We start from the raw sequence: 27,746 nt of genomic DNA on the forward strand, positions 1-27,746 counted from the left end.
CCTGTACTTAGGAAGGAAGAATCCCATGCACCGCTACAGGCTGGGGATCGACTGGCTAAGCAGCAGTTCTGCAGAAAAGGACCTGGGGATTACAGTGGACGAGAAGCTGGATATGAGTCAGCAGTGTGCCCTTGTTGCCAAGAAGGCCAACGGCATATTGGGCTGTATTAGTAGGAGCATTGCCAGCAGATCAAGGGAAGTGCTCATTCCCCTCTATTTGGCACTGATGAGGCCACACCTGGAGAATTGTGTCCAGTTTTGGTCCCCCCACTACAGAAGGGATGTGGACAAATTGGAGAGAGTCCAGCAGAGGGCAATGAAAATGATTAGGGGGCTGGGGCACATGACTTACGAGGAGAGGCTGAGGGAACTGTGGTTATTTAGTCTGCAGAAGAGAAGAGAGGGGGGGGATTTGATAGCCTAGGGAGGTGGTGGAATCTCCATCCTCAGATGTTTTTAAGGCCCAGCTTGACAAAGCCCTGGCTGGGATGATTTAGTTGGTGTTGGTCCTGCTTTGAGCAGGGGATTGGACTAGGTGACCTCCTGAGGTCTCTTCCAACCCTAGTATTCTATGATTCTGTGAAAGGACCAGCTGAATATTTCTGTCATTGTCACCAAAGGTGACCTAGAAAGGAGGAGAATGGTTGATGTTCACTCACCGTTCTATGAGGCAGATTTATTTCTTGGAGGAAAGGCTGCAGAACAATGGTGAAGTCGTCCCTCACATCATACCTCCCAGATTTCAGCAGCTTTTCCAAGTCATTCTAAATGATAGATAACAACCATTTAACAGGGTCAGCACCAGCATGTGGCTGGAGAGACCACAGTACAGTTTATCCATGGCTTAAATGAATTTAAGGTCATCTCCATCCCTAATAAACCACAATAATCAAATGATGTAGCCAAAGACAAAAGTAGTAATTCAATTAAAACATTTTATGCCACAATTAGAAATTTCCCTGTGGCTCTGAGAGAATTGCATTGGATTAACACCATTTTCTTAAAGCAGCTAAGGAAGGTAATCAAATCTCACGCTTAAGAATAAAAACTGGTTCCCTGCAGCTTGTAGAAGGAATTAGAGACACAAGACAGCAGCACATTTGGCCACTTGTATTATAGGAAGTTTCCAGCTTCCTCTAAATCATCTGACAGTTGTCAGTACCAGAGATAAGATACTGGACTAGAAGGACCACTGCTCTAATTAGATATGGCAAATCCTATGTTACTACGAGCTATAAAATCACTAGCATCTACAAGAGGTGCTGAGATTGCTTAATTATACTATTATATTACTCTCACATGCTACTGATGCCAGAATAGATTACCCCATAATCACAGCTTTGGTGACATTTGTATTAGACAGATAACCCCTCATCTCCCTAACCTTGAACATGAGCATAGCAGTCTACCTTTACCACCCTAGAACAAAAACCAAGAAACCATGGAAAAAGCCATACCTGGTAGGACCCTCTCAATATGATGTCATCAAGTTTGGAGTCTTCATCAACACAGTTACATGGCTTCCTGGATGCATTACTGCAGAATGAAAAAACACAACAACCCCCCCCCCCCCCCATACTTTCAGGTAACAATTTTCGCTTGATGGGGACATGGCTGGAACTCTAATATGCCACTGACAGTCACAATGGCATAATAGAGTTCAGTGTCAGAACATGTTTGAAGGCCCAGCAAGCATCAATGCAGAAGGCTGCATATTGACAAAGACAGGAAACCACATGGGACACCTTGCTCTTCCACTTCTTTATCCCAGAATTATATTGGTTTCCAAGGCATTAGCTTTCAATCATTTCCATTTCCCGTCGCATTAGCGAACTGAACTCTTGCAATACTTTGCCTTAATATTGTGGTAGCAGCCCTCAAGCTGTGCCGTTATTCTCACACCATACCTTATACTACACTAATTATCATTTGTGAATTGCTGGTAAACACTGAGCCAAATTCATCCCATAACTCAGTGAAGTCTCATTGGTGGCTAAAGCAGGCACATCTGGCCTCTCTACCTACCTATTTCTATGCAATGGCTATTTACTCCATCTTTTGAGTGAAATGTAAAACTGATGTCCTGAAGTTATTAAAGATCACATGGCACTTTTTACAAGAGTAGAGGGGTAGACCCTGGTGTACTGGCCAAATTCAAATGTTGGTCATCAGATTTTGCTTTCTTAATCTCCCCTTGCAATCTCTATTGGAGAAGGGATCTTTCTCTTCTCGACTTAAATAGCTTTGCTCTTGATCTAAACTTCAGTGTAGCATTGCTAAGCTGTTATGTAATTGCCAATGCTCCTTTGGCATGGAGCATTTCACTGATGAGTGGAATGTCTCCTATGCAAGCTTGTGAAGTGCTTCAAGATGGCTATATAAGTAGTTATGGCGGTTTATAAAATATTTTAATCCAAAGAATATTCCTTTTTGAACGTTGTGGCTTCTAGAATCTTAGAGTCTTTTAGAGATTCATGGCTTCTGGGATCTATAATTTATTTGCCATTAATGAGAAATTTTCTGCAGGAAAAACATTCCGGGTGTTAATGTGCTGAATTTCATTTTGCTAGGTACTAAAGGCATCTGAAAAAAAAAAAAAAAAAAAAAAAAAAAAAAAACTTAACATGCACTGCTCACAAGACCCTAGTACATACAGTGCAGTCAATATATAAACATTCTTGCCATGTTTTGGGGAGGGGCGAGAGGGGAATACAGTACACTATCAGGAACACTAAAGGGAGATCATGGCCCTTACGTAGTTCAAAGAACATCTCTTTACCTGATTTTATTCTGATTGCTGTGTGAAAGAGAGAAGATTCTGAACTCAGTGGAATCCACCAGGTTTACAAAGGCTTTGGGGACCTATAGCAACAAAGGTAGAAAATGAACATGCAGAATTTGCAATTAGAGCTTTTTATTCATTTTTAAAATAGTACTCTTATTGCCTGTGAAGATTTCTACTTATTCACAGAACTGTTACAGCTTCCTCCAAACTGCCTCATCAATGTGCATCACCCCTGACCAGGAGGGACCCTCTCAAAGGATCAGTGATCTCAGTCATGGCTGATTCAGTCCTTGGCCCTCCTCCTGTGACTGCCAGCCAGGGTAACATTAGTTTGAGAAGACAGGTTGTGAACTGTGGCCAATAAACTCATTTTACATATATCACTGAAAGACCACCAGGTGATGACAGCTGTCATTTACTACTGACCTAGATTGCAATCAAACAGGTGAAAACTACCATTTAGATAGCGAAGTATGCAAGGCCTAGAGGTGAAATGTTCCTTATTACACTGGCCTACTAATCTCTCATACCCCCCTCTCCCAAATCAAGATGTAGCTTTCCTAATGGACGTGCGTAAAGATCTCATTGTTATGAGCGTGAGTGACATGAACAGAAACGTAAGAAGGGAAGGGAAGAGATTCTGATAATGAGCCAATGGGACTTAGGCAAAACTTTCACTGAAGCTGGTGACAGCTGAGCTGTGGAGTGAGATTTGAATAAAAAGTTATTAAAAGGCTTCAGGGTTTGGCCCAATACATTCAAAGAGTAATAGTTTTTGCATATGTATTAGACCTTAGTTAGAGAAAAAACAATTCTTGATGGGTGCGATACAAATACCTTAGCTAGGATTAACAGTAAATATAGAAAGGTTCTATTTTACCATTGATATATACTCATAAATGCTAGTTGTATTAATAAAGCCGTATGGTCTAGGTGCAGCACATTTCACTGAAATAATGATTTACCTGGAACGGTGGATGGACAAACAGGAAATGACTTGCACTGAGGTTTTAAGACAAAAATGGAAAGGGGGAAAAAAACTCAACATGATTTTTTTAAATGGATGATGCCCATCTTTGGTCTGCACCAGTCATTGCTAGAGGATTGATATCTTGTGTGTTAGTTAGTCTGATTGTTTGACTAGTCCCCAGGAACCCTGTATTTTACATCAATGAATAAGCATGTACTGCCTGGCTCAACAGGAGTGAAATTTACTCCTGTGCAGAGAGGTCACAAGGTTAATGCACCAATTAAGATGTCAAAACAGGACTTAAGTGGTGCATAGGCCTTAGCTGGACACCCAAACATCTAGTTGTCACTTTGTATATATCACCATTTTTAAATGTCTTTTCATCTATAAAGCAGGGCCACCCAGAGGGGGGGGCAAGTGGGGCAATTTGCCCCAGGCCCCGAGCCCCGCGAGCCCTGGCCTGGCGGCGGTCCGGGTCTTCGGCGGCGGGGGCCCCTTCAGTGCTGCCAAATACACGGAGCGACTGAAGGGCCCCCCGCCACTGAAATGCCCCGCGAGCCCTGGCCCGGCGGCAGTCCGGGTCTTCGGCGGCATTTCGGCAGCAGGGGGCCCTTTAGTGCTGCTGAAGACACAGAGCGACTGAAGGGCCCTCCGCCGCTGAAATGCCGCCGAAGACCCGGACCGTCACCGGGTGAGTACAAGCTCCGCAGCTCCCCCACTTTGCCCGAGGCCCCCTGAATCCTCTGGGCGGCCCTGCTATAAAATATTTGCTGACAAAAGGTGGGATTTTCAAAAGTGACTGACTTAGAAGCACAAATCCCATTAAATTCAAGGAGACGTGCTCTTAAGTGACTTAGGCACTTTTAAAAATCCAACCCAGAAGCTTTGCAGCTGTACATGTACCTCAGTCAGGGAATCTGGGGTAACCTGGCAAATGAGTCAGGTACAGTAAGTGGCTTAAACCTGGTGAAGAGATCTTACTTTTTGATACAAGAAGTCCAAGACTCTGGTAAGTCTTTCCATGCTGTCCAGTGAGCAATTTTCCTGTTAAGAGAGAAATAGTTTAGAATGGGGGGTGTGGAAATATGCATGTGTTCATGGCACAGAGCTGGAAAAAAGACAATTCAAGCCACCATCAAGACCATCAGGAAAAGCAAAAGTCACATGTTTCTCAGAAGTGATGGGCTCCATTCAGTTAGCTAATGTACCAGAGATGCTACTGGTAATAGTAGATTGTAGTAATTGTGGATTCGGCTTTATCCAGCACCTAAGGCAAGAGGAATCTAGGATCCAATAATATGATTTAACTGGGTATGATTAGACAATTTAAACATAAAATCACAGCCTCAAAGAGAGTTTTTTCATCTAAAAAGACTCTGAAATGGAAGAGACCTATTATGCCATCCTTGGAGCAGATTACCTCAATAAAGCCATTACTAACAGAAAATGATCTTCATACAGATATTGTCTTCTTTGCGGGAAGACACACTCCGGTCACAGATCATCCACTCCTTGTGTAGCATGGGGATTGCCTCTATTTTAACCTCTTAAATGCCTCATCCAATTCACTCTTGGCCACCTCTGGCAAAAGCGCTTCTGTGACTTTCCTTAGCACATGTTCCATTGAGTCTAATTGACCTCATGGTTAAATTTCCCCTTTTCAGCTCACTCCTTATTATGCCCCCTTAACCCTCTTCAATGATTCCTCCTTTCCTTTTGTGTACTGCCTCTCAAGAATTTATAGATAGTTATCTCCTCTCTACTCCTTGAATAGAGTAATTTTCAGAGGGCTGATTAAAGCCTTGGGGGAAGAGAAGATGAGAAGGCTTTATCATTTCATAGGATTTTTTAAAAAAACAACAACAACAAAAACCAGACAATTTAATACAACTTGATGCACACCAAAGGCACAGAGAAATTGCTTTTTCAAAGAAACTTTATGAGCCAGAGATAAGACTTCTCGATAGCCGGGGTGGTTCAGCAAGGAGACAAGTGACACCAGAGGAGGGAGAATCTGCCACTCGCTCATCTCTCCAGTTTGAATTTGACCCCAGCTGAATTTGCTGGGCAAGCGGGAAGGTGCTTAGTGGTGAGTACAAAATATAAATGCTCAAATGTAAAACTGCAGTGGACAGAGTGCCCCAAAATGGTGAAACTCCTCGGCAGGATGATGAAGACACAGCCGATGTTAGCAGTGAATTGTCACATCGCTTAATGTGCTACTAGACGATGCTCAGATACCAGAACCCACATAGAATAGAGACATCAAAAAGAGAAGCAAGAAGGTAACATTGTGGCCAAGACCCTTTCACTAAATGATGAAAAATGAGGGGCAAAGAAAAATATTACACATTTAAAGAGACTTGTTTCTTTGTTCCTTTTCTGTTGTCCACCTGAGACCAAACCTTAACCCTTATCCCACAAGACCAATAGGAGTACATACTTAAGTGGTTAGCCTGTGCCACAAAGTTCACACGGTTATTTTTAGCATGCTAGCTCAAGCAGAGCTAGTGCACTTCTGTTTACCTGGGCTGGGAGATGCACTCCCCGCTGCAGTGTAGATATACCCTAAGTCACACAAGACATCAGAATCTGACTTGGGACACTGGCTGCTCAAAGCAAATGATTGGATATACCAATCAACTTCAGCCGTACCATCTAGGTCTGCAGTTTTGTCAGCTCTCACAGCCTAGATTGAGTTGGACAAGATGGGAGATCCTTAAGGAAAACAGCAGTGCTCTAGGAGGTACTGTCATAAACATACAGCTAAGGGTAGCATAAAATCCCTCTTTACCCTGTAAAGGGTTAATTGCTCTTTTACCTGTAAAGGGTTAAGAAGCTCAGATAACCTGGTTGGCACTTGACCAAAAGGACCAATGAGGGGAGAAGATACTTTCAGATCTGTGGGGGAAGGTTTTTGTTTGTGTCTTTGTTTTGTTCTCTCGGAGTCAGCAAAGGAACCAGGGCAGGGGTAAATACATCTCCCTAAGCCATATCTGGACTAAGCATCTAGTATTGCAGAAATAGTAAGTAATAGCAAAGAAATGTGTTCGATTATCTTTTGTTTTAGCTTGTGAATTTTCCCTGTGCTAAGAGCAGGGCCGGCTCCAGGCACCAGCCTACCAAGCATGTGCTTGGGGCGGCACCTGGAGGGGGTCGGCGCTCACCCGGGGAGAGCGGAGCCGCAGCAGGCTCGCCGCCCTCCCCCGGCGCTCCGGCCAGCTGGGGAGAGCAGGGCCGCGGCCGGGCTCGCCGCCCTCCCCCGGTGCTCTGGCCGGCCGGGAAGAGCGGGGCCGCCCTCCTCCGGCGCTCTGGCCGGTCAGGGAGAGCGGGGCCGCCCTCCTCCCGGCGCTCCGGCCGGTCGGGGAGAGCGGGGCCGCGGCTGGGCTCTCCGCCCTCCTCCTGGCGCTCCGGCCGGTTGGGGAGAGCAGGGCCGCAGCCAGGCTCTCCGCCCTCCTCCCGGTGCTCCGGCCGGTCAGGGAGAGAAGGGCCCCGGCTGGGCTCGCCGCCCTCCATGCGGCGCTCCGGCCGGCCGGGGAGAGTGGGGCCGCGGCCGGGCTCGGCGCCCTCCCCTGCCACGCTCCCCGCCGGGGGGCGGCGGGCAGCAGGAGGCTTTTTTGCCTGGGGTGGCAAAAAAGCCAGAGCCGGCCCTGACTAAGAGGGAGGTTTATCCCTGTTTTTGTAACTTGAAAGTTTTGTCTAGAGGGGAAATCCTCTGTGTTTGGAATCTTTTTGTTACCCTGTAAAGTCATCTTCCATCCTGATTTTACAGAGGTGATTCTTTTATCTTTTTTTTAAATAAACTTCTTTTAAGAACCGGATTGTTTTTCAGTGTTCTAAAGACCCAGGGGGTTTGATCTGTGCTCAATTTGTAACCAATTGGTTAGGATATTATTCTCAAGCCTCCCCAGGAAAGGGGGTGTAGAGGCTTGGGGGGATATTTTGGGGGAGGTAGGGCTCCAAGTGGCCCTCCCTGAATGTTTGTTTAAATCACTTGGTGGTGGCAGTGATCAAGGACAAAGTGGAACTTGTGCCTGGAAAAGTTTTAACCTAAGCTGGTAAAAATAAGCTTAGGGGGTCTTTCATGCGGGTCCCCACATCTGTACCCCAGAGTTCAGAGTGGGGAAGGAACCCTGACAGGTGCTGTTGGAGATTCAGTGAGTAGCATTTTTCCTTCAGTGAGTACTGGGCTGAGGTGGACAAGAAATTCATAATGAATAACTTATTGAATTAATTTATGCCTCTTCTGCTCACAGAATGTATTTGGTACTTACATAGTTCCCACCACTGTAGTATCTGTGCAAAGACATCACTCTCTTCTCAGTCATCATTTGAAATTATTCACCAGTAGCATCTGCGGGTAAGTCTTGCTCTGCAGCTGGTATGATATTCTTAACTCAAGTTGTTTTGAGTCTTATGGTATGTTTGTTTCCTGACTGGATGAGTAACTCTTAGATTCAGGTTCCCATATGGCTGAGGTTTTAGGTTAGTGCTCATAATAATCCCAAGGTCCCATAGTCAGAGCTGGGATTCCTTGCTCAGACTTAGACCACACTCTGGGCAGCTTACCTGGTGGGTGGAGGCACAGGAAGAACACAGGTTTTCAGCACTAAAGAAAACTGTGATTAGCTTCCAGTCATTATGGAAATCGATCATCTGAAAGGAAAGAGCACAAGAGAAAGCAGTTGGTACATTGTTACCAATGGCGCTAGGGAGAAGGTAAGAGCCCGTCTCATCACTGGCATGTCCCAGCCACCAACCGTTAGCCCTCTTTCCAGTGGGTTTAAGTGAAGCCTCTAGCAGAAACCCGAACCCACCAGAATCAGCTGAGTTCAGGTCAGCTGAACACTTGTGAGTGATGCAGATGCCATGAGAACATGGGTGTACGGGGCCTGTTGACCCACATGAGCTTTGTGCTGCACAAGACATACCCAAGAGCAGCTGCACAGGAGATCTGAATTCACCAAATGTTATGCTCAATCTAATCCCAAACACCTGTGGGCCACCCTCCCATAGCATCAAGGACCATGTAGTGCCACGGGCTCCCAGCACAGAAAATCGTGAGTGAGCAACACACTCAGTTGAACAACCACATTTCCCAGTTAGGCCAAGACCCTTTTACTAAGTCGCAGGTCTCCAACTGTTTAGACCCAAACAATGGGGCAGGATACAAGGAAATTAGCGCATGAAGCTTCAGGATAGGATTTTCAGAGCATCCATCATTGGCCTAACGCTGCACTCATTGAAGTCGACCATTGATGTTCGTGAGAGCAGACTCAGTGGGTGTTTGTGATAATTCCACCCTAAGGTGCTATGAGGAAATGGGAGAAACATACTTAGTTCGATTATATTCCAGCAGGATTCCTAAGCAGGCCACATGCCATCATAGGGATCCAGCATCCTTGATTAGCAGGAGGCAAACTGGATTAATTTTAACCCAGTATTTTGAACACGATGACAAATAGGGAGAAACTTCTTCAGAAGCAAACGGTAGGTTCTTTGGGATGGCAAGTCTAATTTTGTTTTTAATAGAAACACTGGAGTTCAGTAACCACATTTTTTTTAAAAGGCAGCATTTTCCATATCTCACAGACCCTTTGTTTTGTGTTCAATAGAACTGGTCAAAAATATTTTGAACTTCAACATTTCCTCAACATTTTGAAGTTCAAAATGTTTTGAAATTTTACTATTTTTTCTTGCTTTTTTCCTCCCCTTTTCACCCCCCCCCCCCACCTCTCTCCCCAAAGTGCAGGTTAGGCTCTTTGAAGTCCTGAGTGTTTTAAACATACCTGGTTCTCTTTTATGCATTTCACCATTTCTTTAGCTTGATCCAGTATGCTTCTGTTGCACAAAAGGAAAGTGGAAATTGTCAAGTCATTTTTAAAGAACACTTCGGCTGATTTAATCATTGAAAAGAACAGCATGGGATTTAAGTACAAATCCAAAGACACAGTCAGGTTGCTAGGCATCTGTTTACCCCCATTCAAGCCCACAACATTGTTTTGCTGATGTAAAAAGGGAGGGCTGATCTGAAATCAAAAGATCTGGTGTGTTAAATGGGCCACAGAAGGGCCGGATTAACGCAGGAGCTTTAGGGGCTGCAGCCCAGGGCCTTGAGCTAAGGCGCGCCCCACAAAAATAAATCCATAATTATATACAATTCAGTGGTCAACCACCTGTCAATCACGATCAACTTGTCAATCCTGGAGCCTCTGCCAGTCGATCGCGATCTCCGGGCCGTGAAAAGTCCAGCGGTGCAGCAGGGCTCAGGCAGGCTGCCTGCATGCCATGGCCCTACGCCGTTCCCAGAAGTGGCCGGCTGCTGGCAAGTCTCTGCGGCCCCTGGGGTGGGGGGGGAGGCGGCTCCGCACACTGCCTCTGCCCCCAGCTCTGTCCCCACAGGAGCTGCAGGGGTGGTACCTGCAGGCGTGGGCAGCACACGGAGACACGCTGTCCCCCTCTCCCCCAGGGGTGCGCAGAGACATGCCAGCAGCCGGCACATGGAGCTATGGCAGACAGGCAGGCAGGCTGAGCCCTGCTGCGCGCTGGCTGGGAGCCGCCTGTGATAAGCGCCTCCCGGCCAGAGCCTGCACCTTGCACCCCCAACCACCTGCCCCAAGTCAAAATCCCCTCCTGCACCAAACTCCCTCCCAGAGCCTGCACCCCTCACCCTCTCCTACACCCCAACACTCTGCCCCAGCCTGGAGCCCCGTCCTGCATCCAAACTCCCTCCCAGAAAGAAACTAATATAACAGCTGTTCTAAAGTAAGAAGTAGGCTATTTTGAATGAATTTATCTATATTCTACATATTTTAAGACTGAAATGTAACCACAGAACGGCTTTGTTAATTAAAGGCAAGTTTAGTATAGCATTAATAGCCTCGATTCCATAATTGTGATCATTTTGTTTTAAAATAGGAAAAAGACTTGTATACAGGGGCCCCACAAAAATCTAACAGCCCTGATCCCACAGGAGAGTTAATCCGGTCCTGAGCCACAGAGTCATGTGTCACTCCTGTTAAGGATAGGAGAAAGTTGAGCCACATTGGCAGGGTTTGGTGTTAGGGAAGCTTGTCCTGCCCCTGCTGTACATGTTCTGAGTACAGTTAAAGGACTTCAGTCCCACGGGGCTTTCAGCCCTGTACCTTCACCAACACTAAATTCATTATTCAGCTAAAAAAAGAACTTACATAGCTTTGGTTCCTGATGCTGCTCCGCTAGTTTTGAGAGGAAGTGGCTGATGCAGTACAGAGGGGTTAAACCTGCTAACAAGAGCTGAACAACACACACAGTCAGTATAATCCAAGATCCTCGGGACTACTGCTCTGCCACTTCACCCTTAATGGAATCAAATCAGCCACAAACTGCTAGGATCTCTGGCTTCTTGGTAGGCATTATAGATGCTACATCAGGGACCCTCCACTCTTATCAGTGATGTTGTTCCTCAGCGTTATGAGTTTTGAAACAGTGGCATGAAGTTGGAATTATTTGTTCTAGCCCTGGTGATGCCTGGATATTGGGTAGCTCCCAATTTTAGCAACAGGAGCTGTGTGCAGAGCTGGATTTAGGCCACCATGGGACATTATATGGAATAGAGGATATTTACAGGGAACATGTACCACCAACTTCCCCCAGCACTGAAGGGATTTCCAAGATTAAAAAAAAGAGCCCCATTTGCGCCCATGGAAAATGAAGGAGACATTAACATGCTAGGGTGAAGATTTTGGGGAGATGGAAAGAGTACCCTCCCTAATCCCAATGTTGTGGTGATCCTCTCTGCACCTGAGGAGAGGTGGCTACAACGCTCTCCAGAGCAAGTCAGTGCTATCCAAAACGTCAGCTGGAGAAGTCACTGGAGAGCTGTTCTGTGACATTCCCTTGCACTCCAGGGGATTTGCATTCTGCCTCCAGAGTAGCCCTCCCCTAGCAGGGCCGGCTCTAGGATTTTTGCCGCCCAAGGCAAACACAATTTTGGCCGCCTCCCCACCCCCCCGTTTTTTTAATTACTCCACCCCCGGCCCCGCCTCAACTCCGCCCCTTCCCTGCCTCCTCCCCCCAGGCTCTCAAGCCTGGGAGGGAGGGGGAGCAGCGGCGCGCAAAACAGCTGTTTCGCGCGCCATGGCAGCTCGCGATCTCCCCCTCCCTCCCAGGTTTGAGAGCCTGGGAGGGAGGGCGAGTAGCGGCGCGTGAGCGGCAGCAGCAGCGGAGGTGAGCTAGGGCGGCCGGGGCACATTTTTAGGGGCGGCATTCTGGCGCCGGCCATGCTGCCCCTAAAAATGTGCTGCCCCAAGCACCAGCTTGTTTTGTTGGTGCCTAGAGCCAGCCCTGTCCCCTAGATCAGTCTGACACCCCACTTATGGCTGCACTATGCACTGGTGCTGCACCCTCTCTAAAGAGCCTAGCAAAGCTGCAGGACCAACCATGCTTTTAATAATGCCTGGCAATGGATTTGCCTAGAGTTCAGTGTTGAGAACAACACAGCAAGACACACCTGATAGTGTTCCCATGCTCGCCTGAAGGAGGGTCCTTTCTGGGCTATAAATAGAAGAAAAACCTGAGTTGATTTGTCACATTTCTCATAAATCAAAATCATGTTACAGCACAGTACTGATTTCTTCTTAACATAAGAAGGCCAGAGCTCAGAGCTCTGTTTCTTCTGACAGCTGACAAAATCACTAAACCCTCTCCCCCATCAGAACGGGATCTGTCTCCTCTGCTTTCCCTAGATTTTAGTAATGCCACCCGCTGTTGCTGAGTCACAACAGAACACTGATTTCAGGGCTTAACATAAAGGTAAAGGAAATAGTTACTGTCAACTCTTTCCCAACGGTATTTGTTTGTAACTTATCAACCTTGTTCCCATCCAACCTACACCCCTCTGCTAAACATTTACATAAACAGTGTGCGTGCAAGTAGCTGCATTTATGCATGGAAACTAACAATTTCAGTGCCTGGTTAATGCATTTGGCCCTGCAATGGCACTCACCAGTGAGTGGGCTTGTATGTTTGTACATGCATAGTTAGAAGTATAATTTTTAAATTTTAGTCTACTTTTACTTAGGGCCAGAACTTTAGCTGTTGTAAACTGGCATAGCTCTAGTGACTGCAATGGAGCTAAATAGATTTGCACCAACTGAGGATCAGACTCTTAGTTTACTTCAACTCTGACGCGTGGTAATACAACAGTATAAAACATGGCCAAGGAGCACTGGGTATCATTCCAGCATCCATGGAATGTGGTCCCGAGGTTAGCGCAGGGGACTAGGCACCAGGACGCATGGATTCTGTTCTTCACTCTTATTAATGGCTCCCTGTATGACTTTGGGCAAGTCCCTTCTCTGTTTTCCCCATCTGTAAGCAGGGGGTGATACCACTAACTATACAGGCTTCATCATAGTTTTTAAGAGGCTTACTCAACGTTTATAAAACATCTGACATCCTGGGGTAAAAGGTGCTCTTTAAGCAAAAACTATAGCTACCCACTAAGAATGACTAGGGACATAATGGCTCAGATTCTAATTTTTCAATAAAGATCTCTACCCTGTTCTTGCACACCCAGGCACAAGAACAATTTTGAGGATGGGATGAAAATTGGGTACTTCTGAGTTTAGAATCTGGTCCTCATCCCTGCCATGTGCAGCTGTGTAAATTGACATCATAGCAGTTGCCAGTGCTAACCAATGAAAGTTCACTGTTACCTTTGGAGTAAATCTTCATGATCTATCCTAGAATCTGGGGTCTGTAAATAATCATGGAACAATAAAAGTGTTATTAATAAGCAAACAGTAGCCTACTCTGTCATACTCCAGTTTTATATTTCAGATAGTCACTGTGGTAAATAGCCATTTTCTGCACTGCATTTTAAATTACAACACATAATTAAGGTTTCCTTATTGCAGTTTGCTTACAGTTTGGAGACCATTGCTTTGGTACGTTCTAATGGTGCATTCCATGTATCAAAAGAGTTTTAAAAGATGAAATACCACACTTTTTTATAGCTGAATGAACTGCTTTTTAAACTATATTGACATTTCTGTTGGCCCAATCTCTTTCAAACAGGGGACATGAGCCAAAGTCCATTTAAGTCAACAAGACTCTAGGAAGTACACTAGGGACGTAGCTATTGGTATTGATTTTATATGGAAGGTGCCCAGCTTCTATAGTTATGGGAGGCAGTGTACAATCCTAAAATAGATAGATTCCCGCTGATTTCAGTGGGCTTGTGGTTGAACCCAGAGACAGACCGAGAGATGTCCCCTTTCCCAAAGGCTGCATGTCTTAAATGCAAACCATTCATACATTTCTTTCTATAGCGTCTCACCCATGCCATTCAAGGCATTAACATAAGAAGAGTCTTTTTAATATGGAAGACCATGTGCTGAGATACAAGGGAAGACAGAAGGATTCTTGGTTCGGGTAAAGGAAACTCAAGAGTTAGGGCAGACCAAGTGTCATAATTTCATCTCAAAAGGGGAGAAATCAGGAGGAATACAGTAATTCTGACTGTTAGAAATTCATGGGTTCCGCAACCCAAAACCTTATGGAAGTTATGGCAGATAGATTGGTAGTACTGAGATGTTTTACAAATATGTATCTCAACTCCGTGAGGTTCTAAGTATTTCCTACAAGATGCTAAGCACACTCCGCTGCAAAGGGAGTTGAGGATGCACAGCACCTCACAGGATGAGGCTCTAAAATGTTAAATTGTTTGTGAAACTTCTAGAAACCTTTCTGGTTTCTCCTATCCCTGTTTTCCCCTCTCTGTGCATCTCCAGTTATCCCACAACACACATTCAGTATAAATTTCAGGCTGATTAGGGCAGAACAAAGGAATTAAGGGATTTCCAGTTCCTAGTGCTGCAGCAATACTGTATTCTGCATCTCAATTTCAACAGGAAAGGTGGTTACCCAAATGGGACTCCCTCATATTTCAGCAACTGGGATTTCAATCTTGTTTTGAAGCAAAGCAAAAAACAAAACAAAAAAAAAAACCCCCACCAACAGCTCCACAAGATCCTTCCCTGTTGATTCTGCAGTATTTAGAAATACAAAGTAGGAAATATATGGTAGTTGTGACAAGCAACTTCGTTATTTTGTAGTTATGGGCCTGGGCTACAAAATTTTGATCCAGATGTGGATCCAAGCTTCCCTAACACTCAAGGGACTTCTGATCAAACATTCCTGTTTCAGTCCAACTCTCTTCCATAGATTTATACTCGGATTCATAAAGCCAGAAGAGAAAATTATGATCATCTAGTCTGAACACCTGCATAGCACAGGCCAGAGAATTTCACCCAGTGAAAGCCCATAATTCTGTGGTTGAACCAGAGCATCCTTTTTAGACAGGCATCTGATCTCAATTTAAAGACTTCACATGATGGAAAAATCCACCACATCTCTTGGTAACCTGTTCCAATAGTTAGTTACTGATAAAAATGGCACTTCATTTCCAGTTTGAATTTTTCTAGCTTCATCTTTCAGCTATTGGATTTTGTTATGCCTATATTTGCAAAATTAAAGAGTTCGCTAATCAAATAGCTTCTCCCTGTGCAAGTGTTTTTAGACCCTGATTGCATTTCCTCCTGCATGAAGTCAGTTTGGTACTGATAGAATCAGAGCTATCCCATGGTAAGCGGTTAATATCAGCTACCTCTAGTCACCATTCACTCGAAACCTTTAACACATGTGAAAAGTTTTGAGTCTTGATCACACCACCAGCAAGTACAGACCTTAATTAGGGCCCACATTCTGCACCGTTCAACTTACCCGGAGTTTTGTTATTGATTTCAACAGAAACGGGACTGAGCTCTTAAAGGTGAAGTGTTATAGTCAACACACCTCACTGTTATACTTACAGTTTGCAAAATTCCTATGCCAGCAATTGCTTTAATGTCAGATGGCCTCAGAGTATGAACTGCAGAGATAAAGCAAGGTCTCCATGTTAGAAAGATCAGTGGCTTTGAAAAAATAATTACATTCTCCAATGTGAAAACACAGCAGAGTAAATTATAATCATTATTGGCATTTATAGTGGGCTTTTCAGCTGGGAGTTTTAAAGCAGCCAAAGGCAATTAGCAGTCCAATACTCATCGAATTTCAATGAGATTTGGGTGCCTGACTCCCTTAGCCTCCTTCGGAAATTTCAGCCTTCATCCTCAAAACACTTTGCAAATAACAACAGATCACACAACACTCCTTTGAGTTGTTGACATAGGTATCATTATCCCCAATACAGGATGGAGAAACTGAGGCAGACTTGTAAAGTCACTTGCCCCATTATTACAGTCTGGATTAGAACTCAGGAATTCCTAGCTCCCAGACTCAAACTCAGTCCATAGCCATGTCTACACTACAAAATTATGTCAACCTAACTTACATCAGCATACAGCCACTAAATCGTTTGTGTGCACACACTTAGCTGCTTGTGCCAACAGTGCATGTCCTCACCAGGAGCGCTTGTATCGATTGTATTGTCAGCGTGGGGCATTGTGGTATGACTCCTGGAAGCCAGTAACAGTCAACTTAAGCAACACAGTGTCTATACTGACACTGCATTGACCTTATTACATTGACAGTGACTGTACACTACTCAGGGAGGTGGTGTTACTAAATCGGCATAGAGAGGCACTGATATTGGCGGGAGCCAAATTTAAAAGAAGACACTCCCACAGCTAGGTCAACGCAAAGCAGCTTACATTGACCTAACCCTGTAGTGAAGACCAAGTCCATGTCTCCCTACAAACTTAGAGCAGGAAAAGCCTCCAAGAGGATGATTTTTAAACACAAACCTGAAGATGGAGGAGAATGAGACAGCTTCTCTAGCTCACATGGAAACTGAAATCTTCTCAGAGGCTGTAACAGCAAACAGATATATTTTGGGTTCTTTTCTTTTTAACAAGGATATTTAGGCTGAGGGAAAGTGTTGGATCAAGAGGCCGGAAAATCTGTATTCACCAAATGGTTACAGCATGGCTAAGGCTATGATTTAGTCATGGGTATTTTTAGTAAAAGTCACGGACAGAGCAGTGACCTGTCCGTGACTTTTACTAAAAATACCCCTAACTAAATCTTAGGTGCTGAGGGGTGGGGAGCCGCCCGGGACCCCGCTGCCCCTCCAGTCCTCCTGTTTCCCTCCCCAGTTTCCAGGCCCCATCTCCCCAGCTCTGGTTCCTAGTCCCAGTCTCTGCCCAACCACAGTGTTGCACATTCTTGTGATTTTGGCAGGGGCTGGAGCCAGTTGCCCAGTGACAGGAGACGCTCCAGCCCGCTTGCAAATTTCAGCCCTGCCTGGGGGAAATCCCAGGGGGCGGGGCAGTGGGGAAAGCAGCTCGTCAGAGCGGGAGAGCAGCCAATTAAAGCTGCTTCAGGAAGCAGGCAGCACTTTCCCCTCCCTTCGAGAGCCCACATCAGTCTCACAGGGAGGGAGGGAGAGGCGGGAGCCGAGCAGGTCAGGACAGCTCCGTTCTCTCCTTCCCCGTGAGTAACAGGACAGCTCCTTTGCTCTTCCCCATTGCCTGCAACACCAAGCCTGGGAAAGCGTTGAGGGGGGTGAAGATCCCCTGAACCTGCCTCACCCAGGCCTGGCGAGAGGTAGAAAAGCCCTGTACCTGCAGAAGGAGCAGAGGTGAGGCTGGGAGGCAGAACTGATTTGGATTGGGGCAGAATTAATTGCTTGGCAGAGGTCAGGCAAATGTGAGGGGGAGAGCTCCGAGGGCCAAAATCACCTCACCCAATACATTTGGGAGAGTGGGCAACATTAATTGTCTCACACACACCCTGTGGGTGGCCAGGGGGAGTTCAAAAATCAAAAGGCAGAACAAATCACAATATAATCTTTTAAAAATTATCTCGTGGATGTTATGGAGTCTGATGCATGATATTTGATCTCTTAGGTTGGCAGTACTGTTAATGATACTTCAGTTAGCATTACTTCCTGCAGAGCCCTCTCTACAGCCACTAGTCTGCCGCCTTGGAGAGCTCAGCCTGTGGTAATGCAGCTCCTGAGAGAACTCTGCTGGCAGGCACGCAGGAGAACAATGGCAGAGCACAGGGAGCCAGACTTTCTGCCTCGGATGATCTTACTGTTGTGGCAGATCAAAAACACAATACAAACTTTTAACAAAAAATCTCTTGATTTTTGGGGTCTGACTTGTGATTTTGGAAACTTTGGGGTTAGCAATATTGTAACCAGTCCCAGTCTCTCTCTCTCCTTCCAACTTCCAGACCCAGTCCCATCAGACACCTTGTCCCTGTAGCAAAGCGATCACTCACCGGCACAGTGCCTCCTGCTGGTCATTTGGGAATTAGCTCAACTCCAGCTCCAGAGCGCCTCCTTCGGGCCAGTGTCTCACCTGCCTTAGGCCCCATGTCCCTCACAGACCCCAGGGCCCCCTTTCCTCAGGGTTCTCCCCCAGCAGTACCCCCACATTCTGGGTCTCCCCTCCCAGGGGAACCCCCAACCCTCTAAACGCACCTTGTCTCAGTGGCTACTGCCAGTCATCATCTAGCCCCCGCTCACTGGGGCAGACTGCAGTCTGTAATGGCCACTCATCATTGGTAAGGGGTTAGGACCAGCTGCCTCTGCCTATTCCCAGGCTACACCTCTGTAGCCCCAGTACCTTTGTAGGCCTTCACCAAGGCCTGCAGCCTGGGGGTTTACCAGGCTGGAGCACCCCAGCTCCTCTTGCCCTTCCCCAGCACTGCTCTACTTCAGGTACCTTGCTCCCAGACAACTAGCCCTTCCCACTCCAGGGCTAGAGTGAGACTTTCACAGCTCCTGGCCCACAGCTCTCTTATCAGGGCCAGCTGGGCCCTGATTGAGCTGGCCACGCTGTGGTCAGCTACTGACTCAGCTGCTCTCACTGCTTTTCCCAACCACAGCCCTCTCCAGGGCTGCTTTTAACCCCTGCCTACTGGAGAGGGGGCAGCCACCCCATTACAGTCCCACTTACTCCTTTCCCTCCCCCCAGGTCCAGCTTTTGTCCTCTCTGCATTTGAGTCAGATGGCTTCCTCCTCCATGCTGCCTGAGTGCCAGCAGAGGGTGGGTCACTGACAGCACAGGAGACACAGGTTCCCTGCTCGTAGTTCTCGTACCAGGCTCCACCCCACAAGAAAAGTCCTTTTGAGCCCCCATAGCCCTGGGCAGGAGCATGCTCCATCACTTTGTGTGTGGGAGGGTGGTCACATGCACAGTTCAGTCACAAATAGGAGCTGAGAGAGGTTAGACCAGTGGTTCCCAAACTTTAACAACCCGCGAACCCCTTTCACTAAAATGTCAAGTCTCGTGAATGCCCTCCTAAAAATAAATATTTCCATGGATTTTCTCCCTTACCTCAGCATAAATTATAAAAGCAGTGATCTTGGAAATATAACATTTGTTTTTATGACATGCTTATTACACACTATTTATTAATTATTATTTATCATTACAGTATTTTTATTACATCATGAAAACGGCATCACTCTTCCAAGATGCCACTTTTGTAGCTTGTATCACTTTTGATTAAGCCTGTTATAAGACAAGGCTCCTATCAGAGGCACCAGTAGAAAAAAAGGGGTGTGGGGGCAAAGCCCCTGTGTATCCCGGGGCCTGGAGGGGCACTACCGGATAAGTGGGGGGCGGCTGCGGGGACCACTGGAAAAAAGGGGGGGGACCTGCAGGGGGGCGTACCGACAGGGGGCCAGCACATGACCCTCATTGCCCCTGCCCCCCCCCCCCCCCCCCCCCCCCCACTGGCACCTCTGGCTCTTATGTTTCATCAAGGAGTATCAGATGTGGAACAGCATGAAGGTATTTAAGAAGCCAAGTCAAAGAGTTCCCCCTATACAAGCATTCAGGTCTTGAGCAGTCCAGGCAAACAATGCACGTTACAACAAAGCTTAAACTTGTTCTTCATAATAATTTAAAAACAACACTAGCAGCCTATTTAATTTTAAAAACAGCAAAAAAGATCCACCTCCCTTTCTATTTCGTAAAAGGAGTCTTGAAGTTTAAATCTCCTCAGTGTGGTAGATATGCTTGCTTCGATCTGCTTAGGTCTTGGAAGTCCCCAAGGCTCCGGGCTGCTGGCCCCATGCTGCCCGGGGTCCCTATGGACAGCTCTGTCCACCATTAGGGAATTTTTCCCCCCCAAGAACCCCCTGTAACATTTCGTGAACCCCCAGGGGTTCACGAACCCCAGTCTGGGAACCACTGGGTTAGACTATGCTCAGTGAGGATAGAATCATCTCAGATTTTAGTTGTTAAGATTTAGTAAGAAGAGCATGTTCAAACTGCATTATTTTTAAAGATTTAATGCCTTGGGTAAATTTGGATGGATTTGCAAGGGGATGGCAAAAGGGCACATACCTGACACAAAGGCCACCCCACTTGCCAAATTTCAAGGCCCTGCTCCAAACGCAGGGGGGGTGCTACAGCATTTCAAAGTAAAGGTCTCCATTTTTTTAAAGACGCACAAAACAACATTAAGCCTTGTTCCCGGAAATGGCTGAACCATTTTGGCTGAAATTTTGCTGATAAATTTAGCCTAGGGCAGATATGCCACATATAAAATCTCAGTCCAAATGAGTCAAGATTGGCAGTTGTAAACAATTACAAACAGGGTCTTACAATGGGAAGTGTAGGGCAACCTTAATAAATTGGTGGTGCTGCTAGCCCTGCCCAAGCTACCTTGGGAACTTCCTGACTTTGCAGGGCCTGATCTAGCATTAATGTAACATTAAGAGTATTTATTTATGTTGCATTTAATTCTGCACAGTTACTAATAATCCAGACCACTGGGTTCTCTCTCTCGCTCACTGAAGGGTTACATCAGAACAAAGTAGCAGTAACATCAGCTGGTGGCAGGTGTGGTATTGAGAACAGAAAAAACTAAGGGCATGGCTACACTTGCAGATGTAGAGTGCTGTGAGTTAAACCCACCTTCGTACAGCGCAGTAGGGAAAGTGCTGCAGTCTGTCCACACTGACAGCTGCCAGCGCACTGGCATGGTCATATTTGCGGCACTTGCAGCGGCATTGGGAGCGGTGCATTATGGGCAGCTATCCCAGCATGCAAGTGACTGCAACGTGCTTTTCAAGGGGGGAGGAGTGGAGTGTGACAGGTAGTGTGTTGTGTGTATGTGGGGGGAGAGTGAGTGGGTTTTTGGGGTGCTGAGAGTGTCTCGGCATGCTGTCTTGTACATTCAGACCCCCTCTCCCCCACCTTTTTCTCACTCATTCACTCACTCAAAGCAAACAGTAAATGTTTGCTTTTTCTTGTAGCTGATAAGCAGCCAGCTTCTCCGAAAGGGAGCTTTGAAAGGACATTTCCGCATTCCTGCAGCCAATTTCACAATGACAAGAGTGGCCACTTGACTTAAGGGGATTATGGGATGTTTCCGGAGGCTGATCACAGCGCAGTAACGCAATACCTCGTCCACACTGCCGCTGCTTTGCTCCAGTGGGGGCACAGCAAATGTTATTCCACTCGCCACGGTGGAGTACCAGCAGCGCTGTAGCCGCGGAGTCAGAGCGCTCTACGTGCCTTGCCAGTGTGGACGGGGAGTGAGCTAGGGCACCCGGGGCTGCTTTATTGCGCTGTAACTCGCAAGTGTAGCCAAGCCCTAAAGCTTTCCTCATGCCAGGGACTTACCTCCAGTTTCTTTTGTTCCCTCAGGTAGTTACTTTCCATCAGGGGATGAGCTGCAGTGCCTTGGGGAGGGGGAGAAAAATCAAACAATCCATTAGGAATGAATGAATTTTACTCACTCTTTGCTAACATGCATAAACTCCTCAGTAGATAGTGATACAATTAAATGTGTCTATTTCTGAAAGGGAGAGAGTTTCACCTCTTCTCTCCCTCACAGTTTCCAAAGCTGATCTCCACTCCAGTGCCTGTCATTCTGCACCAAATGTATATCCTCAGTTTTTAAACATATTGGGCCATAGCTTCTGTGGATGCAATCTGCATAACTATTAAAATAAATGCTGGAAAGCCATTTACACCAGCTGATGGTCTCATCTCTTAACTTTATGATCGGTGTATATAACAGATCTTACTAGCTTCTGTACCTTTGTCCTCCCCATAGCCACCACACATTACTTACTGTGATCCCTGCTGTGTTATGCTTGAATTTAATTATAAGTTCCTCAGGCCAGGGACTTTTTTTTATTTGTTTTGTAAAGTGCAATGAGCACCTAGGGCACTGTATAAATAAATAATTCTCTCATAAGAACATAAATGAGATTTGCAACCCAGAATACATATCCATGTCTGAGTCAGCCTTTAATTTATATGACATTCTGAGACGCCTTTGGTTGTTTATTCAGCACACATTCAGAATAGTTAGATTAATTTTTCAAACAGGTACATGGTATCACTCCCAAGGAAGGAGTAATATACATAAGACTACCCCTTTCACAGTCAGCAGGCAACAGTGTCATGCCATGAGGTTATGGTTAGCCAATGAAAGTTTGCTCTGGTGATGTAATACTTGAAACTTCATCTGCCGCTGGAGAGCTTCGATGGATGGAGTTTCTGTGGAGCCAGAGAGAACTGGAGTCCTCCCTCTCCTGACTGCATCTGCATTCATTTCCATTTAAATTAATCTCTTTTCTTAATAAAGAACAATTTATATTCAAAATTTCCCTGAATTCAGTTGGCAAGGGATTACATGGATACACGTGTTTGGTTTGCTGTAATGAGATAGGGGTTAGATGCAAAGTTTGCATCTGGATCCACATCTAAACTTCCCAACCACTCAAGAGCGTTCAGAACCACCTCTCCTTATGAGGCACTAGTGTAGAGTCAATCTCATAATAATACTTAGCTCTCATATAATGCTTTTCATGCATTTTTCGCAAACTGCTTTACCATGGAGGGTTCCATTTTACAAAGGGGGAAACAGAGGGACACAGCAGTGAACTATTTGCCCAAGTGACAAGAGAACAGGGAATAGAAGTCAGGGGTCTGAACTTCCAAGCCCCTGGATGCTGCTGCCTATTTTTAGAGTCTTCTTGAGTTTGGTGCAATAGCATTTTAGAGTTCAGAGGAAATTCTTGAGTTTCCTCTCTCTGTTGAATACTTGTGTTTGTCTAGCTATCCATTCATGTCCTTAGACAAATATAAGGGCATGACATGTAAAAGCATGAATGGTTTTATATGACTGACCAATCTTTGTGTGCAGTTTTCATGTATTTTACCTATTTTTGTTTCCATCCACACATTTTTGCCATACTTTCTAGAATGTTGGGAGATAACTTTTTTCCTAACAAGTGTGATGCACACCCTTCTTTTTGCCTAGGGTCCCTAACCAAGATCAGGACATTCTAGGCGTTGTGTGGACACACCATGAGATACAGTCTCTGCCCTGAGCAGCTTACAATTTAAGTAGATATGACAAAGGACTTATTGTTCTGCCCATTTTGCAGATGATGAACCAAAACACAGAGACATTACGGCCTACATTCACAAAGGTGCAATGATTATGTGTTGTCTGACCATTTGGTGCTGTTCTTCCCTCCACGAAACTTCAGTATCCCAACTGCATGAGACCTGGGAGATCAGTCTCCAGAAAGATACAAACCTATACACTATCATGTACTGTTCACATTTACCTAAGATGATCAACAATAACCAGTGCCATGTGTGCCATCCAGAGTCATACATGCAGATTGTACCATTCATCTTTCTGCTTTGAAAGCTTCTGCTTTTCACTTGATCTTTGCACTTCAACCACTAGAAAAATATCAGCTTCCACACATTTTCTAACAAGACTTTTCAATGTCCAAAGACCTTACCTTTCAAAGATAGGAGCCAAAGGAAGAACAGCTCTGATAGCAGCTTCATGGTTAGCTCTTTGAGAAATGAATATTCTAGGAGAGGTGTCACTTAGGCTTTATGGAGGAGGTGGAGGGGTTGTCAGCAAATAAAATGTCTTTGCTTTCTCCTGCTTTTATACTTCAGCAAACTGCTAACTTAGCAGCCATAAACTTTATTGGCTTCCTCACCTTTGTAAACTCAGCCTTTGAATTAAAGTGATAACGATAACATTTCAGTGCTGTACTTCAAAAAAAAAAAAAGTGCTGTTTTTAAACATCATTGTATTTGGGAGTTAAAGTAAGGGGGAGCAAGGCGGGAGGAGTACCGCTTCTCCTCCTCTACTAAAAGCACAGGGAGAGTTGCCCAGTCTCATGACGCAGCACTCCTCCTGCAGTTCACCCTCCTCCCAGGCAAGTGCAGTGGTTGATACCCCACCTTTGTCATTGAATCAAGTAGCTCACTCTCTCAGTCTGCAGGTACAAGAAATAAACTACACCCTTATCTGTGTTACCCTGAAAGGTTCCTGGTGACAGTATAAAACCATAAGAATGCTGCATGTACCACCAAAAGCAAAGGATCATAATATGTACAGTTTGGGTATGTTTCAGTCATTGAATCTAATATTTGGGTACTTACTAAAGATTTATATGGTTTAACTAACATTTGTTAAATAACAAATACTATACCAAATAACAATACCGCTTACTCCTACATGTTAAAAGCACATTCATGTCACAGAGTCAAACTATATATAAATCTTTGTAGTTCTATCACTCACCCAATGCATTAATATTGTTATGCTTAAAGGTACTGCATAAATCACAAATCTCTTGGAGATTGGGTGTGAACACATCCTTCCTAACATACCTGTCAGGATGAGTTAATAAGGAGCCCCCTGTCGCCCCCGCCACACACGCAGCCCTAAGCCAAAAGGGAGTTGTGAACTTTCCCAGGAGTTTGGACTGAGGGAGTTTCACTAGTTGTTGTGACCAGTGTGAGAGAGAACACAGAAAGAACAGAGAAGAAGGGAGAGGCAAGCAACCCAAGCAGGAACCTGTAAGTGCAGTGTGACCCTGTAAAAAGCTAGAGAGAGAAAGGGAGAGCTTTGGGGTTGGCTATAGAGACTTGTGAACTGTAAGCTTAGGGAGAACGGCACCCAGGGCAAACCTGTATTTTGGTGCGCTCCCCCCTCCCCCCCATTGCCCCTGGCCCCCCACAGGCTCTCTGGGCTACTCCCACCCCATCACCTTTGGGCCCCGCTGCCTCTCGCTGTTTAATTTGTATTGAAAGAGATGCCAGAGTTCAGCCCTGGCACAAATTAAGCACTGGCAGGTCGACATGATACCAGTGGGTGCTGGCCAGGTGCCCAGCTCTGAAGGCAACGCCACCACCAGCAGCAGCGCAGAAGTGAGGGTGGCATGGTATGTGCTGTATTGCCACCCTCACTTCTGCGCTGCTGCTGTGGCTTGTGGTGCCTGGTGCTTGGCATGCGGCTCAAGGCAAGCTTCGCGCTGTCACACGCAGGCTGCATCTTGCCAGAACCCATGGCCCTCCCGCAGCCCTCTGGCCACTCCTGGCTCGCCAGGGATGCCATTTCAGATTTTGGTGGGGGAGGCAACTTTTACCATGATTCCAGGGGATACTTAGGCACCCAAAAACTCTAGGTTTTTTTTTTTTTTTTGCAGATAACTTAGAAATTAGCTATTGATTTCACCATACACACACACATCCACAAACATATTTCCATCAGTAATAATTGAAATTTACAGATAGGGAAATCAGGAAAAATGCTGCTTGAGAACTTGTTAGAGTCAAAATTCAGTGACATAAACTTCTGAATTGGGCTGGTTACAAATGGACTAGTGAATGAATAGTTAAATCAACTAATCATTCCTGGTTTTAGGATATTTATTTTGTATATCTTGACATGCGATATTGACACTTAGTGATGTTTGCAGTATTGTTGTAGTCATGTTGATATCAGGAAATGAGAGCCACAAGGTGGCTGAGGTAATATCTTTAATTGGACCAACTTTGGTTGGTGAAGGAGACAAGCTTTTGAACCCACAGAGCTCTTCTCCAGGGCTGTGGAGCTCAAAAGCGCTTCTCTCTTTCACCAACCAAAGTTGGTCCAAAGAAAGATATTACCTCACCCACCTTGTCTCTCTGTTTGTGTTTTAACAGCTTTAAAGCTTGAACTCTTTGAATCTCAACTTCTACTGTCATTAAAAAAATTATCTGGCCTCCCCCATAATTTCCCACAACTGAAAATTAAAAACTTATAAAAATACTAAAAAGCTTGAAAATAAACAATTGATATTGCATATCAGAGTTATAAAAGATAAAAATTGCCTTCTACCAAGTCTATTTATAAGCCACCTGAGCAGCAGGGTTGAAGCGGGGGCGGGGAGATGGGGCAGAGCCAATCCACACATTGTCCTCACACTAACAGCAGGAACCCCAGGGACTTCCAGGGGATGAATGAGGTTGCAGGATATGGGATTAAGTCAGAGATGGGAGTAAAGAAATGAAGTAGGTGGTGCCTGCCTACCTGCTATGGCCTCCTTGAAACCCATTTACCTTTCATTCAATCCCTGATTGCTTATCCACACCCTCAGGTTCTCTTTTTTTAACTGTTTCTGTTTCCACTACTTGTACTTAGCAGTATATTGAAATTCCTTGGGGCAGGGCCTTGTCTAAGCTGTTGGGCAAAGTGCTATGCACATTTCTATACTGCATCAAGAATAAGGAAACTCCTTGGTTAATCTGCCATTAAAACTAAACTACAGAATCACTGCGTTGGGAACATCCCTGGGACAGGGCACAGTGCAGTGAGTCAGCATGTTACTCCCCTACCCACTGTGGCCCCCATTCCAAGTCCTGTTCAGATGTGGGGGCACATGGGATAGCTGATCTCACTCTCGTATGTCCTGTGCACCCACCTGCCTGACCAAACGAGTGAAGCTACTGAGCCAGGGGAGCAGGGAGGACCCTCACCTGCTGATGGGGGATGTGTGCAATTTAAAGATTCTCCCCCAACAGCTCGTGTCATGCCCCCCCCCCCCTCCCCAGGCAACCCTCCCCCTCCCCCTCAGTTGCCGTATAGGAAAGTAGCTGTTCCAACCCTACCTCTCCCTGCGGAGCTGAAGCAGCAGCACTTCCCTACTGCTCCCAGCTATTTGGTGCATGTGCTGTTGGTTTACCTCTCCCCAATCCTGGGCTCCAGCAAGCAGGGTGGAGAGGGGAGGAGGGAGAGGGCTCGGCCGGCAAACCCTAGCAGAAAACTGGGGGGGGATGGTATGTGACCCTGCATGCCCCCCCCCCATATGTCACCTCTCTGCAGCAGCATCCCTGGTTAGTGTGGTGCTCACCTGTGCGGAGCTAAGTGTACGCTCCTGCCGGCAGTGCCAGGGGAAAGAGCAAGCCCTTTCCTGGACAAGTGGGGCTATTAAAGGGATGATGGGGGTGGGCCTGCTACACTAACACACGAACTAGATAGCAGGAAGGCTGCTCTAAGCCCCCAGCCGGGACACATAGTGATAAGCTGCCAGCGCACATCTCCCTCCTCCTCCTCAGTCAGCCGCCCATCCCAGACATCAGATTGGGAGCCTCTTTCAGCGCAGTCCCATCCACTCCCCATGGCTTCTAACGCAGGGGGCCCTCTGTCCCGGGAGAGTGAGGAGCCCTGGGCACCCACTCTTGCTGCTGCTCCCACCCGGAGGAATTACCTGACTGAGTGCCTAGTCAAGCTGCAGATTGGGGCCACCCTCTCCAGCCATGTGTGTTTTTATCTCCCTAACGCTGGCCAGGCTCGCTGGCTGCCTCCTTAAGCCCAGCTGGCACTCGGTGGGCAGGGCAGGTCATGTGGGAGGTATCAAATGCGCGCCCATCAGTTCATCTCCCTGGGCAAATTGCCGTTTGCCCTGGTCAAAGGCCGGCCCTGGTTGTAAGCTAAAAAACCTCTTTGTGTGTCTGAATGCGGAAGAAACCAAGAACAAAGAATGTACAGAGTTCTGTATGCAAACAAAAGTGTTTCAAAGCAATACCTGACCACCACCAATTTCTACTCCCAACTGGAACAACCTACTAGACTCAGAATTTTTGGCTAACCACTCGGCCCAAAAGAGGTAACATTATTATAATACACCATAATGGCAGGTGTGCAAAGCACTTTACAGGCAAATAAAGA

General features: G+C 46.1%; 1 protein-coding gene across 1 annotated transcript in view; it reads right to left on the reverse strand.

The window, feature by feature from the left end:
• The window catches only part of PLB1 (phospholipase B1), a 115,410-nt gene extending 91,826 nt beyond the window's left edge, over positions 1-23,584 (reverse strand). Inside the window, exons 1-13 of the mRNA XM_026649579.1 lie at positions 23,536-23,584; positions 21,389-21,447; positions 16,544-16,607; positions 15,611-15,669; positions 13,454-13,494; positions 12,247-12,290; positions 10,946-11,030; positions 9,545-9,596; positions 8,325-8,411; positions 4,737-4,799; positions 2,780-2,862; positions 1,458-1,524; positions 660-764 (exon numbers count right to left, since the gene is read on the reverse strand). Of these exons, the coding sequence (XP_026505364.1) occupies positions 660-764; positions 1,458-1,524; positions 2,780-2,862; positions 4,737-4,799; positions 8,325-8,411; positions 9,545-9,596; positions 10,946-11,030; positions 12,247-12,290; positions 13,454-13,494; positions 15,611-15,669; positions 16,544-16,607; positions 21,389-21,447; positions 23,536-23,584 (858 nt within the window). The remainder of the gene's footprint in view (positions 1-659; positions 765-1,457; positions 1,525-2,779; positions 2,863-4,736; positions 4,800-8,324; positions 8,412-9,544; positions 9,597-10,945; positions 11,031-12,246; positions 12,291-13,453; positions 13,495-15,610; positions 15,670-16,543; positions 16,608-21,388; positions 21,448-23,535) is intronic.
• Positions 23,585-27,746: the final 4,162 nt, after the last annotated feature.

This window comes from Terrapene carolina, unplaced genomic scaffold (assembly GCF_002925995.2).
Source record: "Terrapene carolina triunguis isolate 2854851 unplaced genomic scaffold, T_m_triunguis-2.0 Scaffold85, whole genome shotgun sequence".
NCBI classification, from domain to species: Eukaryota; Metazoa; Chordata; order Testudines; family Emydidae; genus Terrapene; species Terrapene triunguis.